Here is a 14,553-nt window from a genome sequence, read left to right on the forward strand (position 1 = left end):
CCAGCTCTGCCCTCAGTGGGACTAATGTATACATTTGTGTAGGTCAGTGCCTGGAAGTAGGCAAGTACCTTGTGTTCTTAAGATCCTGCTTCTGTGACCAGGCCTCTCCCAACTCACACCTTGTTCCAAGTCTCTGGTGAGCCCCCACTGAATTTTGATATAAACAGTAAGTATTTCTAGTGAGTACAAAAGCCCTATTGTATAATTCCACTTGGTGCTGAAGAAAAAGAAAAAATCAGTAGCCATGTAACAGACACACCTATAACCATGATGTCTTCTATTACAAAACACATTTTAAGTTGCTGTTTATGTCTTTGAAATTGATTTCTGAAAGTCTATTTCTCGCCAGCAACCTCAAACTGAGTATCTCTAACAACATCCTACCTTACAATATTTTTAAACTAACTAAGTATCTGCATTTATGCTGACTACATTTCATCTATACAGCATAAGTGCTATTTACATATTTGATTACTCAGTATAACATAAGTCCTACAATCAGAAGTAGATGAACTATAATTATGTAATTTACATCTACAGAAATCTTTTTCCCAGCCTCATCTACAAGCAGTATTGAAGAGGGGTAGTATTGTTTGTGTGATCCTTAAACTAAAGGTTGTGTCCAAACCACATTTTATTCTCTCCTATACATCTATCCCAAAAGATGTAACTTTTGGGGCTAATTTTTCCTAACATTCCCAAAATATTGAAGTACTAACTTTTCAATTAGCTGACCAAAAACATACACACATTAATTATAATCTCACAAATCAATAAACTAATGTATTTAATGACTGCTTTTACATTAATTATGAAATGTTATAAGTGAAGTGCTAAGAAATGCTCTTTACATTTTGTTGTGCTCTTAACTTAGTCCAAGATTACACAATCACACCATCTCAACTCTTCGGTGTGTGACTTTTCTAACAGCTATTGGCCGAACGCAATAACATGTGGACCAAAACTACCAGAGGAATATGCTGAAAATCTGTTGTTTTAGAATCACAGTCTTTCTCTACCTTTGTTTCTCTCTGTCTATGCTTCTTTTGAAAATTGAAAGTACCTACCTTATTCTCTCTTTCAGTTTTGGTGAAGGCAACTTAAGTATATTCAGAGGCAAAGGATTTTAGTGAACATACGGAGTTTAGCCACTACTTCTAGATTATGGTGTAAATCTTGACTTCTAGAAATGTATAACCAAACCCTGTATTCTTAATTATATTTTAAAAACACTGAGGGAAAATATTCCTTAAACCAGGACCTATGTACTACAGGATAAACTTGCACAATTCAGGTGTATCTCAATTACCATTTTTCCATGAAACTCTTGACCCAATCATCAAGTTAAAATTACATCAAGATGCACACAATTTCATCTTAAAATCGTATGGTACTCACAACACAATAAAATGTTAAAATATTTTGCAGAACACAATAATTTAAATCAGTGAGGCGTACATACATATAGAAATGGATTTTTGAGATGGGGAAAAAAATGGTACGACATGATGTTAGGGTAAACTCCATCATACCTTTATAGCAGTGGATGCAATTTGAATGTGGTGCAGTCTCCGAAGGGTGCTGTCCCTGTCAATGAAATAGGAAGCAGCCAGTTGATGTAGTGTCTCCAGCGTGACCGAAGAGCTATTGGTGCCGGAGTCACTTGCTTCAGAGCGTTTGCTCAGCTTCCGCTTGTCCACAAAAATTGTGAGTGACTCCTCTCCTGCATTAATAATATTTAAAATTATTCCATTTCTTCTTAAAATTAATTTCCCAATTATCTGTAAATTAAGGATACCTAGATTACACACATAGTGGAACAAAAGAAAAATGAAAAAAAGGCCAGAGAGTTTTACTTTTTGTTGTTTAGAAGTATTTCACACATGCCTAGAAATCAACCTGATGCTGTAAATATATATTTAGTAAATGCTGAATATGTAGTTTTGGTGGAACAACTTCTCTAGATTTTATTGACTTTCTCATATAACTTAGCTTACCCAACACTCATGTGACTCAAAAGCAAATTAAGAAATGAAAATATGTAAATGAACTTAAGTGCATAATATAAAATTGTATTTACTCTAAAATAGTTACTACAGATCATGGAAATGAAAACCAATCATATTATTAAACATTAGCAGTTTTCAATTGTGCCTTTAAAATGCAGAGAAAACTTACATAGGCACATGTAGTTGTATAAGTATACATGTATTTACTTCAGAGGTTTCCCATGAATGGTTTTATATTAAAATATTATGTGTTTATAAGCTCTATGGAATCAGTGGCATCAATCATAGCTTTACGTACTCACAATGAATTCTCAAAGGTGAAAGTTAAAGTATATTAAAATTAAGCTGTGGTTTTCACTGTTCAAATGTTGACCAAAAAAGAAAAAAATGTCATTTAAGTTTAATATTAAGAACTCGCCATCCTCAAATTTCTGTATTCTTGGATATTCATTAGCACAAAATTGTCAAACTTGATACTTGTTCTTGTTCTTTTAGGAACCCATCTGTTTGAATGGCATTATGCCCATTTACAAATTGACAAGCTAGTTTTATAAAATACCAAATCAGATTGTGTAGTGGAATAGTTTGCATTTCTTCACCAAATTAAAATTATACATTTTTAATATACCAGAGCCTAGGTGACTATCCAATCTTAAATAACAGCTCATACTTCTCTGCAAAAGAGGCAGATTGACCTCAGAATAAGTTCACATTCTCAATACATATTTGGACCCCAACAGGCATATTGAAAATCAATCAGCCTAACTAGAATAGCTGAAGAAAAGAAACAGAAAAAGTCCCTCACAAATATGAATGAGTGGGTCAAATTATAAACAGTATTAGGTGATGTGCATGATAAATAGCTTTTGGGTGACAATATCTGAAAGCCAGAAAGGAATATATATGTAAATTATTATAGAAACAAACTAAAGTCCATAGCAATTATTTATCCCCAGAAAGAAAGGATCAACTAGGATGGAAATCTGAGTGAATGTACCTGAGAAAGGCCAATGAATCTGAGAAAAATGCATCCATGTGCCAGTTGTGAGAGTACCGAGACAAACAAGCATCCTGTACATAGATAGAGGAGGAAAAAGAGTGCTGTGATAGTCTAAGAGCTCGTCGCACAGCTATATGATGCATGCAGTGCAATGGCCTGAGTATCTGTGTTCCCCAAATCCGTATGTTGAAATCTTAACCCCTCCAAATGTGATGGTTTTATAGGGGACATTGGGAGGTGCCTCAGTCATGAGAGCAGAACCCTCATTAACGGAATCAGTGCCTTTGTAAGAGAGGCTGCAGAGAAGCCTAACCACCAGGTGAAAATTCAAGAAGTCTACAGAACTCAGAAGAGGGTCTTCACCCAACCATGTCTGCACCTCGATATCTGATGGACTTCCAGCCTCCAGCATAGCAAACAATAAATTTCTGCTGTCTATTAGCTCTCACTCTGTGGCATTTCATAGCATTCCAAATGGAATAGGACAGAATGATACATGCCTTACTAAGTCAGGTTAAAAACAAAATAACAAAAACAGCTTGGTAAATGTAAATATAAAGATTCAAAGTTAATGATCTTGATATCAGATATTGCAGAATACAGCCCAAGATGTATTAAATGAGAAAAAAAGAAAAATACTGTATAGCACTAAAGACTAAAATGTACAAAACTGGTCTAATGTCAACAGTTTTCATAAAGCAGAATATGTAGGAGACACAGGTTTAAATAGCACAAGAAATACAAATTAAAATATATCGACATACCAATATGCAATTAAGGAATTTGCCAAAACCCTAAAGTCTGACAACTTTGTCAACTCTGGAAGGAAACAGGACCTCTGGTATAGTGCTGGTGGTAAGGCAAAATGCCCAAATACTCACCCAAAGAGATTTGGTGATAGTTAGCAATAATTGACTCAGCAATCCTACTTTTAAGAATCTGTCCCAAAGAAACACTAGCTAAAATATGTAGATTGTTTCCCATTTGACTCTGTAACATCTGTAATAATCCAAATGCCTAATTACTAGGCATAAACGACATTATATCTGTACAGTAGAATTCAGTGCAGCCATAGAAAGAAGTGAGAATGATTTCCACATGCCAGTATGATAAAAGAAAAATGGATAATGAAAGTGTGTTACAGAAATTACACTTTTTTTCTAAGAGCAAGATGCAATATATATTTTGTGTTTCTTTTTATTTGAAAACAAACAAATCAAGCAAATAAGACAAACTACTAAAAGGGTTAACCAAGAGCATATCAATATTTAGCTGAGAGGAAAGGGAAGGAACAGAATGAAGGGAAGACTTTTTAAAGACAGACTATTTCAAATATACTTTGCTGTAATGTTTACACACTGGGAACACTGAAAAATTTAAAAAGTTGTATTTCTTTATAAAAATAAACTAGGAAAAAACAATCTCTAAAAATTAATAATAAGCCAGTTTTACTAGTCATATGTTGTTTGTAGAAATAATTACTTTAAGTTAAGAACACTTTTTTAATGTTTTCAAATACATTCTAAGGATGAACTAAAGTACAAAGAATCAGTAAAATGTCATTCTGCAGCTAACTGTAAGTAGAATAGTAGTCGTAGTAGCATTTTCATATCGTAATATGATTATGTATGGGTATATGGGCATTCATTGTACAAGTCTTGAGTACATTCGAAATTTGAAAATTTCTTTTGAGCATCTTTGAATATTTTCATTTAAGAAAAATAATAAATGCATGGGTGATTACAACTTTGTTCTGTTTGACCCACTTTAAAATACATTATTTATAATAAAATTTTCATAAAAAGTTAGTAAGTTTATGACTTTAATATTATAACCAAAATGAAATTCTAGATGATTTGGAAGTTCTCAGATAATTCCATTATAATCTGTGTATGGGAATCTGTAGAAGACATTGTGAATGCAATTAGGCTGAACAAGGTTATTTAGATGAATTTTCTAAACAATCAATTATAGCTTAGATGTAAGTGTACCAATTACTAGTGCCAAAAGATTTGGGTTGTAAGGCCGGCTTCTATTTAATAACTGAATGGCTTTAATTGTATAACTTGACTTGGTTTCCTCTTATGTAACAGCATAGTATTCCTTCCTCAAAGAGCAGCTATAGGCATGAAACAGTAAAGGGTTTAGAATATGACTAGAATACAGTAAGAATTCAAAAGTTGTTAGCATGCCATTATTTTATTTTACCCACCACTTAGAACTGCATAAAGCAACTCACTCCATATCTGAACATTTTTAGTAATTTTAGCTGTTTTTCTTATTGGTGATGAACAGAATCCTGCCTTACTACTTCTTTTACAAATTTGTTAACCATAGTCCCACAGTTTGCATCCCCATACAGAGAATAAATATCTCTCAAAATAGTCCTTTAGTATTGTATCCCTCTATATATCTTCACTCTTCAGGTGAAATAATTCACATTCCTTATTTTTCAAGATGACCTTAATTGAGTTATACTTGAACCAAAAAGAGAAGATTCTGAATACTTTTAAAAGCAAGTTAAAACTAAGTCAAAACTTAATTTGATAGAAGAATATTTTGCAAGTGTTAGACTTTCCTTGATACAATTAGAAAAAGGGACACATAAGAAGAGGTAGAGATTACTATTTCAGAGTGGTTCTTTGGAACAATACAAAAGATAAAAAGAAACATTAATATATGTTTAAGCAATCAAAGATGAACATGGAGAAATGATGGTTCATAATCATCAACATAAATGAGAGGAGTTTTCATTCGTTATCTAGTGGAGATTCAAAAAATATTTCCTTTGGTTTTCAGAGAGACTACATCTGTTTTTCAGGAATAGGTAAATGTATTTTTCCCCTTCTAACCTGAGAATAAATATGTATTATAAACAAGGAAAATCAAATGAAAGTATTGCAAACCTTAATATACTTTTATTTCTAATTTCAGTGTATTTTTTTTTCAATTGGAAAGAAATATGATATAATGAAGGGAAAGAACATACGGGTTTTGGAGTCAGCTGTACGTGAGGGCAAATGTTAACTGCCCACAGCCCCTCTCATTGATGACTGTGAGGCTTTGGTAGCATTCCCATCTCTAACACAGAGGTATTTTCCTACTCTCAACTGTTTGAGAAGAATAAACAATATAATTCCTCTATAAAGCCAGGCAGAACACACATGCTGTGTACAATAAATGTTGGTTTCCTCTCCTTTCCTTTTTTTATTAAATCTTAACAGTAAATGAAAAGGTTTTAAATTTTCATAAGTCAACATTTCACAGACACTGAATTTCATCAAAGGCAACAAGACTTTGTCAAAATTATTTTCTAGAGGATCTTGTAATCAAGATATACAGAGTCATTAAAGATGGTGCTTGGTTATCCTTTGCAATAACCGGATAAAGAGAATCCATTCATAAATTGCTCATGGTTCTTCTCTGCAGTGGAACATTAACCCACATATGCAGAAGCTTTCCCTGCAGCAAAGCGTGCGAGGCAGTTTTAATCTCTAATTTAAATTATCTTAATTGTTCTTTTACGAATACCTTGTTCTAAACCTTACTTAAAACAGGTCAGGCAAGTCTGTAATGGAAGCTGGTTAGCTTTTGCTAAATTTCAAGTTTCATGAATCATGATTGTTAGATATCTCGAATATTTGACTGGACCACTTAATCTAAATGTGAGATAAACCTATTTTTTTCCCTTTAAAAGATTTCTTAAATTATACCCAACTACCATGCTTTTGTGGTGTTACAGTCTTCACATTCCTTGAGACTTTTAGTTAGTCTCAACTTTAATTAAATCTCTTTGAAGTGTTCAAGTAAAAAAGTTTATCGGAATTCTACCTAAATAATATGATTTTCAGATTTCAAAACTGAGATATTATTCAATCAGCTAAAATCTTTGTGCTCAAGTATCATTTTTATTCACATTGTTTCAAACCAGCTGTAGCTCATAAGCATGACATGAGCACACACCAAAGGTCATCCACACGTTTTGTAGAAACTAAATATGATTTTAAAAATGATTCAACTTTCTGTATCTGTGAGAAAGCAAAAAGGATTAATGACTGCGTATAGAAAGAGATGTGATTATTCCACATACAAATGCAGATGTCTTTTACAACTGAACTACTGTGGTAGTGTATGGACATTAAAGCATATATTAAAGGATGTTTTCATAGAAAATGAGAAACAGAGGACAATAGAACAGAAGATCATGACTTTAATGTTATGATTAGTTCAGAAGGAAGGATTAGGTACATTTGGAAGCTGTGGGCCTCACAATTATGTATTTTCTTCCATCCTAATTTTCAAATCTATTTTGTTTCCATAAGGAACAGAAATTGAAGAACTTCCATACTATTATCTTCTCATTTGGAATTTCTCAACTTGCATTCTCATGTATATAGTTATTGAGGAGAGAAGTAATGCTCTCAAAAAGTTAGAACCAAATCATTTGTGGAATATAACAATGAAGCAAAACTGAAGGAACAAAACAGCAACAGACTCACAGACTCCAAGAAGGGACTAGTGGTTGCCAAAGGGGAGGGGTTGTGGGAGGGTGGGTGGGAAGGGAGGGAGAAGGGGATTGAGGAGTATTATGATTGGCACACATGATGTGGAGAATCACGGGGAGAACAGTGCAGCACAGAGAAGGCACAGAGTAGATCTGTGGCATCTTACTACACTGATGGACAGTGACTGCATTGGGGTATGAGGGGGACTCAATAATATGCATGAATGTAGTAACCACATTGTTTTTCATATGAAACCTTCCTAAGAGTGTATATCAATAATACCTAAATTAAAAAGAAAATCAATGGGTAAGAGAATGAGTAAAGGACCTTAGGGATAAATCCATAGTGATGATGAAGCAGATCAAATTATTTTTTTAAAATTTATTTTCTGCACCATCATGGAAGCAAACATGTAATCACGGATTGACAGCCTGTTGGGGGGAAGAACTGTGAGCAATTCATGAATGATTCCCTTAACTCATTACTGGAAAGGAAAATGCTTAGACCGAAATATGTGTGGGCAGATATATTGTTATCTAGTACAAGTTTATCAAGCATTGCAAAGTCATACCTGTTCTTTCACTTTTTCCCTCTGTCAGGAGGACAGCATATTCCAAAGAGGACTTTCTTCAGCTTGATTCCCAGAATGAGGAGATGCCCAGAGCAGATCACAAACGATCCCCAGTCAGAACATATCAGGGACACAGCCCATTGTAGTTATAACCGACTGAGGCCTTCCTTCCCTCCCTCCGTTCCTTTCCCTTTTTTTAATCCAATGAAGCTAACTCTTACGTGTTGGCTTTATTTTATTTATTTTATTATTGCTACTACCCTTTAGTTAGTCTACTAACCTATAATGTCTACCATTCCACCCAGGAAGAAAATGTACACTTACGGCAGGTGTCTTCCTGGTCATTTGACAATTTATTGTGAATACCTGTTTTGCTTTGGTGTGAGTTTTACATGTAATAATTGTTATCTGAGTAGAAATCCTTCTCATAGGAATAACCATTGAGAATATAGCTTAAGTGTAATCATTTATTTTATTGTTGTATCTCTTTAGCTCAAAAATGTTGTCCTAATTTTGGTAATGAGAGACCCCATTATTCCTTATGCTAAAGACTTCCCAAATTTTGGGTATTGCCCTCCTTTTGGAATTGTTTCAGTTCTTACAGTGTTGGCTCACTCTACTGGTGATCATCTTTCCTTAGCTTACTTACCATGTTAAAAGGTACATGTCTTGAAGATATTTATCTTTCTGTTAATGTAGTATTATAGAATAAAAGACAGTGTTGTAGGAACAAATACATATAAGGTAAAAAAATATCTTTGGAAAAGAATAGACTTCTGACAAGAGGCAAAGCCAAATATATAAAGACAATGAAAAAATGGACATGTTGGCTTAACATCAATTGGTGTATAATGGGAAGGAAATAGCTAGCCTTAGACAGGTTTCACAAAGAAACATAGTATGTTTTACAAAGCTCTCTAAAGGAAAGAAACTGACCTTAAGATTATTAGCAATTACCCCAAAAATGTCTGAAAATATTCTAAACATAATTGCCCAGATACCATAATACTCTCAATAAATGACATGAAAAAAGAAATACTGGAAACAAATAGTTCCAAGGTTAGATGGAACTGAATATATCCAGAGCGGTTCAGGGCTCTGACTGTGACTAGTAGGACAAATCTGTGCACATCTGGAGAGGAGGATCATGTCTCATATAAAATTACTGTATATATTTTGTCATAAAATTTTTATACATATTTGAATGTTTTGGTCTCCAAGTCCCTTAGTGTTTTTTTTACCTCTTCCATTATCCAGAACCCATATGGTGACTTTTAGTGGACACCCTTCATCTTCTAAGCAAGCCCAACAATTTTAAGGCCTTTTTTTTCTTCTATTCACTCATTTTTTCATGTGTTTCTATATTCAGTACACACTTTTATTTCAGTAATTGTCATGTATTGCATTATAATGAAATACATTATAAAAAGTCATGACATACATTCCATAGCTAGAAATCAATATATCCCAAGAGTATAATCTTTGTCAAAATTGATTCTTCAAATTGAGTAGCTTATTTTAGATATTTAAAAAGTGATGGAGTTTAGATATCATTATCTAAATAGAAACAAGCTGAATTACTATATTGATAAATAGTCTAGAAGTTATAAGATGAAATAAATGGATAAAATGATATATATTGAAGAAGGTTTTTATAATTTATTTTCCCTATAGGAAGATAATTCAATCACGGGCTTTATCTATCATAAAATATCCCATCAAAGGCTTCAAATATGCAATCTGAAGTTTTATGTCTAAATCAATAATATGATGTACCAAATACCTCTTGGGGGAAAATTTATTCATTTATTTCTCTTTTGTCACTTTAACACTGGTAGTATTTTACACTTAGCTTTGAAACATGTTTATATTTACTTAAAAATCTAGTTACTTACGAAGCATCTAGTTATAAAACAACTGGCTATTTAAAAAATATTTACTCATATACATGGCATCTTCAGTGTGTTAGGATTAGGCTGTTCTAAAGTCTTGTTCAATTAAGGGGAGAGTAAGAGAGAGAATTAGCTCCAGTTAAATACCACAGGTCTCAATTTTTAAAAAATGGAATAAGACAATTTCATGTTCAGTCAGGTAAAACATATGAAGCTAAATACACTTACAGCAACAATAAAGACTTAGTGTAATTACAACAGCAATAATTTTGAAATGCCTGAAGTCAACCTGGTATACATTTTAATTGCAAATAGTTTGTACCCTTAAGCAACTTAAATGATTTCATGCATTTTAGCTAAATTATCAATATCACCCAACAGAGCTTCCTAAAGGAAAATAAAAGCAACATTAAGAGAAGCAAAGAATTCCAATAGAAAATAACAGGACCACTAAATTTGAAGGAATACTTAGAGATCAGAAGGTGAGCGAGAGTGCCACTTCCTCTCTCCCAACCCCTGTAATTAAGAATATGCTTGAACAAGACTTTTAAATAAATGAACTAAATCAATTTTTAGAGAACAGATTGCCATCACTGAATAATCAACCTGAAAGAAGTGATTTAATACCACAACGGTTTTTATAAACCGTTTATAAAAAGAAACAAAACCAAAGAAAACAAAAACTACTCTTAAGTTCAAAATAGGGGATTCATGGTGTCAAAATAGTGAAACAAATCCAACAGTCACAGTAATTTTGTTATTAAGGAACAAAAATGTCCATGAGAATGTCTTTTTTATCTCTTCTTCCTTTCCTTTGTTCCTTGCTTCCTTTCTTATTTGGAAAATGCATCTTAGATTCTGAAATCATTCTGGATACTCCACATTATATTTGATACATTGGTATTGAAGCCAATATGTGTTTCAAGACTACTGAACTTTTCTAAGGGAGAGGTTATAGATATAATTTAATTTTCAATTTTACTTCAGATTTTATTGGTAGTAATAATATTGACACTACTAAGCCAAATAGACAGACTTACACAGAATCAGTTCTTATAATTATAGGGATATTCTGTAATTTTTTTGCTATCCACGCTACTTTAATAATGAGACAGGGACCATGGGTATAGACAGAATTGGGTGAGAGCCTCCAGAAAAAGCAAGGGAGGATATTTACAGTCAGAGCAATGTTAATACATGCAAGCAAACCCCCCTACCAAAACTCTGTGTTAAGCATTAAGCTCTAGAGTCATTCTTCAGTGAGATCTGTTAATATTCCACAGATAAAGAAGAGTAGCACATGTTTTTATTATGCTAATCATTTTTAATCATGTGTAAGATTCACTTTAGTATGCTAAAAGACAGACCTATGTGCTGTCTTTCCTCCAGATCTGATGAGGTGACTTTCAATCTGGACAATTAATAATGGCAGGCAAGCCCTGCCATAAACAACATAGTAAAAGACAGGAAGTATTCCACCTTAAAGATAAGATTGCATTTTAATACCCAGGAAGTTAAGAAGGAAGATTCTTAGCTTACTCTTTAGCAAACAATAACTCAACCTACTTTGGGGGCTGGGCAGGTGGCCTTGTTTGATATGCTGCTAGACCAAGACACTGATATCTCAGGGAGAAATCAGAGCAGGAACTTCCTTGTGTTAATTCTAAATATTCAGGGACCACTTAACAAGACCACACCCCTAAGCTTTTTTTCACGTTCCCCAAAATCCTTAACAACCTATAAAACCCCTAGACAACTCACCACTCTGGGCTCTCTTGTCCCTTCCCGGTGCGAGCCAGGAGCTCTGTCCTCTCACTGTATCTCTCAATAAAAGTCTCTCCCTGGCTCTCCTACCTTGGGTGTTTGCTAAGTTCATTCTTCAACTCCGCAAACAAGAACCCTGGCATCAATAACAATAGCAATAATATAAGCACATCACCTGTCTAAATCATGCCACACATTGCCCCAAAGCCATTTTCTTACATTTACACTAACCTTCCCACGACCCTGTCACATAAATGTTACTCTTGCCCTTTCTTCTAAGAAAAAAACATCACAGAAACTATTATCAGTTTTTAAACTCTCACAATTGATTAAAAAAAGAGAGACAGAGAGAGTAATTTGAACACACAAGGTTTTTCTGATCTCTGTATCTTATTATTTAGTATTATTTATGGAGGAAAGTAATGGAGAAAGAGTGTATATTCATGTCTCGACTTTTCTGTCTGAACAACTCTACATCTTCCACCTTTAATTCCATAAGGTTTCATAGAAAACATATTTCCTCAATGTGCCCAAGATCTCCTTTTCCAACCACTCTATCCCTTGCTTTCCTGCTCTTGTTTGCAGTCCTGATTCTTTCAAGCCTGAATCCTGATTTGTTTAACTGACCTGTTCTGGCTCTCTGGAATTGCCTCTTTCATGCAGTTTTCTTCTTAAATTAGATCTTAATCATCCTTCATATATATCAAGCTTTTGACATTTATTTAGTGCATGAGACAACTTCAGCCTCCTAGTAAAGTGTAATTTCATTATTGATTCACTGAAGAAATATTTAATGATAGACTATTACATGCCAAGCACATATAACTATGGTGTAAAGAAATAACACTGTTTTCAAGAATCAGGAGGAATGACAGATAATAAACCAGGAAATAAAGAAATAACATATTTTCATGTAATACCAACTATAAGAAGTGTGAAGTAAGATCATGAGATAGCTGAGAATATTGGTGGCCCAGTTGGCACTACTGCTAGTAGGATGGTCTGGAAAGCTTCTGAGAAAACAGTATTTGAGCAGAAAAAATATGTGAATGTCCTTGTGGATAAAAATAGAGAATGATGAGGACAGAGAAAATAAGATTTGAGATAAAAGCCATTGTCAGATAATTCATGCAGTGCCTTATAAATCATGACAAGACATTTGGATTTTATTTAAGTGGCCAGTTACAGGTTTTAATAATTTAAAACAGGGATTCATTTGACCTGATTCAAATTTTAAGAAAGATATGAGTGGGCGATGGACCATAGGAATATACTAGGAGAAACATGACAGTAATTTGGTTTAGAGATGTCGGGGTAGAAGTCAGGAAAGAGTTAGGTGTGGGATGTATTCTGGATGATAAAACCGACATGAATTACTGACAGGTGTACTGGCAGGTAAAGGAAAGACTCACCTTCTAAGACAGCAAATGAAGAGCAGGTGGTCTTTCATGCCACCTCACCATTGCTGTGAATCAGTCTGCCTGTCTTCAGTCAACTTATGGAGGAACTGACAAGGGAGTGAGGACCCATTGTTTTCATAGCTTACCTACCCATTTTTATTCAATGCTATTCGTTATAGGAAAGAGTAATGTTTCATTCTAAATGGAATGTTGGGACATGTATTCAAAATAGTGAATCACCATGATAAAACACAGATTTAATGATATTAAGCTATAGCTTTCTTAATTTTTACAAATTTATAGCCTGATTAAGGAAGAAAGGACATTACTAAACTCTGCTTTCACATTATGCATACTTGATATTTACTTATCACTCTTTTCATATCATAATTGAACCACATCTGAAATGATAAAATGGCTCTAAAAACGGTAGTTTCAGATCTTCAACATTTATTCCAGGAAAACTTTCCTGCTCTCTGTAACCAGAGTGATGACTCTCACCTGTGACTTGACTGCTTACTACTCATTTTTAAAAATGGCACATCACTTTGCATTACAGAGTGTATTGATTATGCCTATATTTAACATATATTATTTGATTATAAGTTGCTGCCAGGCAGAAACTAAGTGATAACCATCTAAGTCACCATTGTGAACACCATACAAAGCATTTAGTAATAACTTTACAAATATGTTTAATAAGTTAATGAATTCTAGAATTATTAAACTGCAGCTATCTGAATTAATCCATACTTTCTCTTGGCTTACACAGTTTTATGTACAAGTACACACAAGCACAAATATTTTTCAAAGAGTCGTACCTCCCAGAGTAGCAGATAACAAGAAATGTGTCCCATATTTCTTGATAAGGTTTTCTGTGATTTGCTGAAGGGTAGGTCGACGTCCCAAAAGTCTTATGTTGCGGAAGAATTCAGGGGCAAGAGGCAGAGGCGAACCAAGGAAATTTCTTCTCTCAACTGCGAGGTTATTTACTTTCCAGCGGCCAAATTCCCTGAAAAGCAAATTTATTTTTATTCATAAGTACATATTCTATCTGAATGTTTTCATTTGAAAAGTTCACTTGGTAGTTTATCTGGGGTCGCTACATTACAATGATTCTTACTTGTAATAATACATCATGTGCTATGAATAGGAGAAGCAATATTTATAATTTGTGTAACTGGAATGCATATTCTCAAGCCGTCATGTAGATAAAAAAATAAATAAAACAACCTCTTAAAAGAAACAGCTACCACAGATTTTTTTTTTCCCAAGGAAACTTGACTTCATTACACATAAAATATGAATGTAGGGTTATTCCAAAAAAAAAGGAAAAGCTAAGGTAATATTTTGTTATTTTTTAAGGGAAATTGAATAAAGAGATTGAATTTGAAATTATTTTCATCATTCTA

At 33.7% G+C, this 14,553-nt stretch overlaps 1 protein-coding gene across 3 annotated transcripts in view; it reads right to left on the minus strand.

The window, feature by feature from the left end:
• BRINP3 (BMP/retinoic acid inducible neural specific 3) overlaps positions 1–14,553 on the minus strand; it is a 406,709-nt gene that overhangs the window by 193,863 nt on the left and 198,293 nt on the right. For all 3 annotated transcript variants that reach the window (XM_037014585.2, XM_037014587.2, XM_037014586.2), the window contains exons 3-4: positions 13,963–14,153; positions 1,533–1,723 (exon numbers count right to left, since the gene is read on the minus strand). In XM_037014585.2, coding sequence (XP_036870480.1) covers positions 1,533–1,723; positions 13,963–14,153 — 382 coding nt within the window. The remainder of the gene's footprint in view (positions 1–1,532; positions 1,724–13,962; positions 14,154–14,553) is intronic.

The sequence above is a fragment of the Manis javanica genome, chromosome 14 (genome assembly GCF_040802235.1).
Source record: "Manis javanica isolate MJ-LG chromosome 14, MJ_LKY, whole genome shotgun sequence".
Lineage (NCBI taxonomy): Eukaryota > Metazoa > Chordata > Mammalia > Pholidota > Manidae > Manis > Manis javanica.